This window comes from Rhinopithecus bieti, unplaced genomic scaffold (assembly GCF_001698545.2).
Source record: "Rhinopithecus bieti isolate Rb0 unplaced genomic scaffold, ASM169854v2 scaffold_11744, whole genome shotgun sequence".
NCBI lineage: Eukaryota > Metazoa > Chordata > Mammalia > Primates > Cercopithecidae > Rhinopithecus > Rhinopithecus bieti.
Window position 1 is genome coordinate 1,295,033 of NW_016807094.1, and position 3,937 is coordinate 1,298,969.

At 40.0% G+C, this 3,937-nt stretch overlaps 1 protein-coding gene across 1 annotated transcript in view; it reads left to right on the top strand.

Moving 5' to 3' along the window:
• Positions 1 to 3,660, top strand: part of KRT28 (keratin 28) — a 10,094-nt gene extending 6,434 nt beyond the window's left edge. Inside the window, 4 exon segments of the mRNA XM_017880243.1 lie at positions 1,794 to 2,011; positions 2,637 to 2,649; positions 2,651 to 2,693; positions 3,287 to 3,660. Coding sequence (XP_017735732.1) covers positions 1,794 to 2,011; positions 2,637 to 2,649; positions 2,651 to 2,693; positions 3,287 to 3,429 — 417 coding nt within the window. The 3' untranslated portion in view covers positions 3,430 to 3,660.
• The last annotated feature ends 277 nt before the right edge of the window (positions 3,661 to 3,937 follow it).

The window sequence follows — 3,937 nt, forward strand, 5'->3', positions numbered from 1 at the left end:
TTGAGACGGAGTCTTGCTCTGTCGCCCAGGCTGGAGTGCAGTGGCTGGATCTCAGCTCACTGCAAGCTCCGCCTCCCGGGTTTACACCATTCTCCTGCCTCAACCTCCCGAGTAGCTGGGACTACAGGCGCCCGCCACCTCGCCCGGCTAGTTTTTTGTATTTTTTAGTAGAGACAGGGTTTCACCATGTTAGCCAGGATGGTCTCGATCTTCTGACCTTGTGATCCACCCGTCTCGGCCTCCCAAAGTGCTGGGATTACAGGCTTGAGCCACCGCGCCCGGCCTGTCTTATGATGAATTCTAAGCTCAATCTCCTAGAGCTAGAACACAAGTCATTGGCAAGTTGGGAGTTGTCTAAATACATAAATGTTCACATGTTTGCTTCCTGTGATGTACAAACTTTCAAGTTCATCCTGTTCTCCTCCCTCTTTGACAAGCCAGCCTTCACAGTGGAAGACTGTGAAGTAGAGATGCTGTCCCCTCTGACTTATGAGTGTATTAGCAATCATAAAAAGGAATACCCTAGGAGGACGCATTACCAGGGAAATTAAAGTTTTGAGCTGCCGAGCACACACCTCACTGGAGTCTTGCTACCTGATGCCTCACTCTCCCCATTACCATCCTGATCTCCTTCCACTTAGGTCCTCCTGGAGAGCCCAGCACCCTCCATGTAACACACCTGTTTGCCTAAGTCAGTAGCTCTAATTCTATGTTAGGTTCTCAGCCCCATTAGATCCAATGTCTGCCTATGATGACAAATATTGTGTAATTCCCTCTTTGCAATGCTAGAATGAAGTCACTAGGTAATAGATTTAGAAATACACAAAATTATTTTTTGAAGTATAATACCATAAATGCAATAAAAAAGCAAGTATTTTAAGATAAAATGAATTTACTAGGTAAATACATGGGCCCGACTACTCTAGAAAATATAATGAAAGAGGCAGAGCCTTGCATCTTCTCTTAATAAATCTTTCATTTTCAACCACACAAGAAAAGGGAAATGAAAGAGTGGAAGTTGGGGTGGACACTGGGATAATGACTAATATCAAGAGAAGTAATAATTGCCCAGACATATTTATCTATAATAAAGGAAAGAGGAAAATTACATTCATTAAAGTGGGGAGCAGATGCCAAGACAAATTACAGACTGTAGAAGTAGCAGAGGAAGTATGATATTCATAAGAGTAGTGTCGAAATAATGGCCTGTATTGTGTTATGAGATATAGCTCTTGCCTTGAAATCTCACATCTGTTAAGGCACTCATTCAATCTCAAGTACCTTAATAAAAGACCTTTGATAGAGACCAGAAAATCAAAGATGGATTAGAAAAAAAAAAAAACCAGTAGCACAAAAGGCCCTGGAACACTGGCGGGTTGGATCTGCGGGGACAGTAGCCGAGTAACACGGAAACAACAGGTAACTCAGAAATAAATATATAATTTCAAAATACAAGTTTTCCCACACCGATTTTCTATTCTGCTATCCTTAAAAGGCGCTTTAATATATCAGTCAGTTTTAGTAGAAATATAACCTATATGTCACCTATGTCCAGTGGAACATCAAAAGTCTTGTGGGAAAAGGGCCATTTATCCCACATTGGGATCCCAAGTCCATCATGCCTGGCCCTCACTTCATAAATGCCAGCCTCCTTTCTTTCCCATTTGATTGTGACATGCCTCACGAATTTCCACAACTGCCTAGGAAGCAATCCTGCTGGTTACTGAGAAACACTGTTCTACTGGTCCTCAGAGTGTTTTCATCCCTTGCCATGGCTTCTTTGATATCCTCAGAAACACTCCCTGGAGTGCTCCTTGACGGAGACTGAGAGCAACTACTGTGCGCAGCTGGCACAGATCCAGGCTCAGATCGGGGCCCTGGAGGAGCAGCTGCACCAGGTCAGAACCGAGACCGAGGGCCAGAAGCTGGAGTATGAGCATCTTCTCGACGTTAAGGTCCACTTGGAAAAAGAAATTGAGACCTACTGCCGCCTGATAGATGGAGACGGAAAGTAAGTAAAGTCATTTGAAAATCCAGTTTTTACTTCTTTTAAGCTACAAACATGGGCTGCCCATTAGCCTTCCATACTTCCAAGCCCTTTCTTTTTCATTCCCACTGCAGAAAAGCATGTCCATCTCTTGCTTTTTCGGAAGAGAGTCATCTTCCAAATCTTGTACATCACAGTGTTCTCCTCTGCCTTAGATGACTGGAACTGTTCCTGTAGCCATTTCCATCTGTTGTCCATGTTAATCACTGTGGGTCTAAAGATTCTCTCCAACTCTCACAAGCAGGCTTTATCCTTCTTTCAGTGCATACCTAATATAACTGCTGCCCTGAAATAAATGTACTCTGAACAAACCACCTGGATCCATATATATGTATGTATGTTCTTAAGTTTTAAATTTTTGGGTGTAAAAAAAAAATCAGATGGAAATAAGATTTATTTAAACTCTCTCTTTAGATAACATTTAATTACTTTCAACTCCTACTCATAAAAATCTTAAGAGTTTCCTCTATAGAAAACTAAGACCTGTTTTTGGCATACAAATTTCACTTGAGTTCATTGAGTCAATGAATATTTCTTAACTGATAGTAAGCAGAAATATAAAAGAATAAATTTATATTTCTTTCTACAGTTCATGCTCAAATCGCAAAGGGCTTTGGATCAGGAAGCTCTGGGAATTCATCTAAAGGTAATAAAATCGTAGTTTTACTTATTTTTTTTTTTTTTTTTTGAGGAAAGAGTCTCGCGTCTGTTGCCCAGGCTGGAGGGCAATGGTGCAAACTCAGCTCACTGCAACCTCCACCTCCTGGGTTCAACGTTGATTCTTCCTGCCTCAGGCCTCCTGAAGCAGGCTGGGATTACAAGCACCCACCACCATGCCCGGCTAGTTTTTTATATTTTTAATAGAGACAGAGTTTCACCATGTTGGCCAGGCTGGTCTCAAACTCCTGACCTCAAGTGATCTGCCCACCTCGGCCTCCCAAAGTGCTAGGATTACAGGCGTGAGCCTCCACACCAGCCCTCTAGTTCTATTTCTATCAGAGCAATACTTTTACGTTAATGGCAGTCATACACTACAACCGTAGTCAATATTTAAGTAATTTTAACTAAACTGTTCTGAATGGGAAGTATTAAGTGGCTAAAACTATCCCAAGCTATTATTATAAATATACACTTACTCCCTCAATCAAAAATACGCATAATATATTATATTGAACTAGCAGTGGAATTGTCACGTAATCTTTTTGGTTGAATATATGTATTCTTATGTTTTATTTCTAGATTTATCCAAAACCACACTGGTAAAGACAGTGGTTGAAGAGATAGATCAACGTGGTAAAGTTCTTTCATCAAGGATTCACTCCATTGAAGAAAAGACATCTAAAATGACCAACGGCAAGACAGAACAAAGGGTTCCTTTCTAGCTGTCATTTTAGATAAAAGAATAATTTGGGAAAGGATCCTATACAATTGTGTTATTCTAAATATCAGAGAGAATATACACACTTTTTACTTTTAAAGATAAGTTACTTAGCAAAAATATCTGTTTTCTTAGTTTTACAGGATGTTGGGTGTTTGTTTCCAATAAATAAAAAAGTTGATGTGCACTCATTTCCATTCACTGATGACTAATAAATAATTATTTGTGATTTTTTTTCTCTGTCTAATTCATAGAGAAACATTTGTGGAATATATTTTAATTGCCTTTCACTGTTGTTTTAAATAATAGTCAATACCACCACATGGCATTTGAATCACTAGGCATAATCTTTAAATCACACCATGTCTATGTGGGCAAATAATCAAAAAATTCAGAAATTCTCCTGTGACTGAAAAGCCTCACCACTAGATGACGCATTCCCGGTATTTTACCAAGAGCCTCTCTCAAACTCTTCTTTTCACAATACCCAGGATATCATTCCTCGTCTAAAC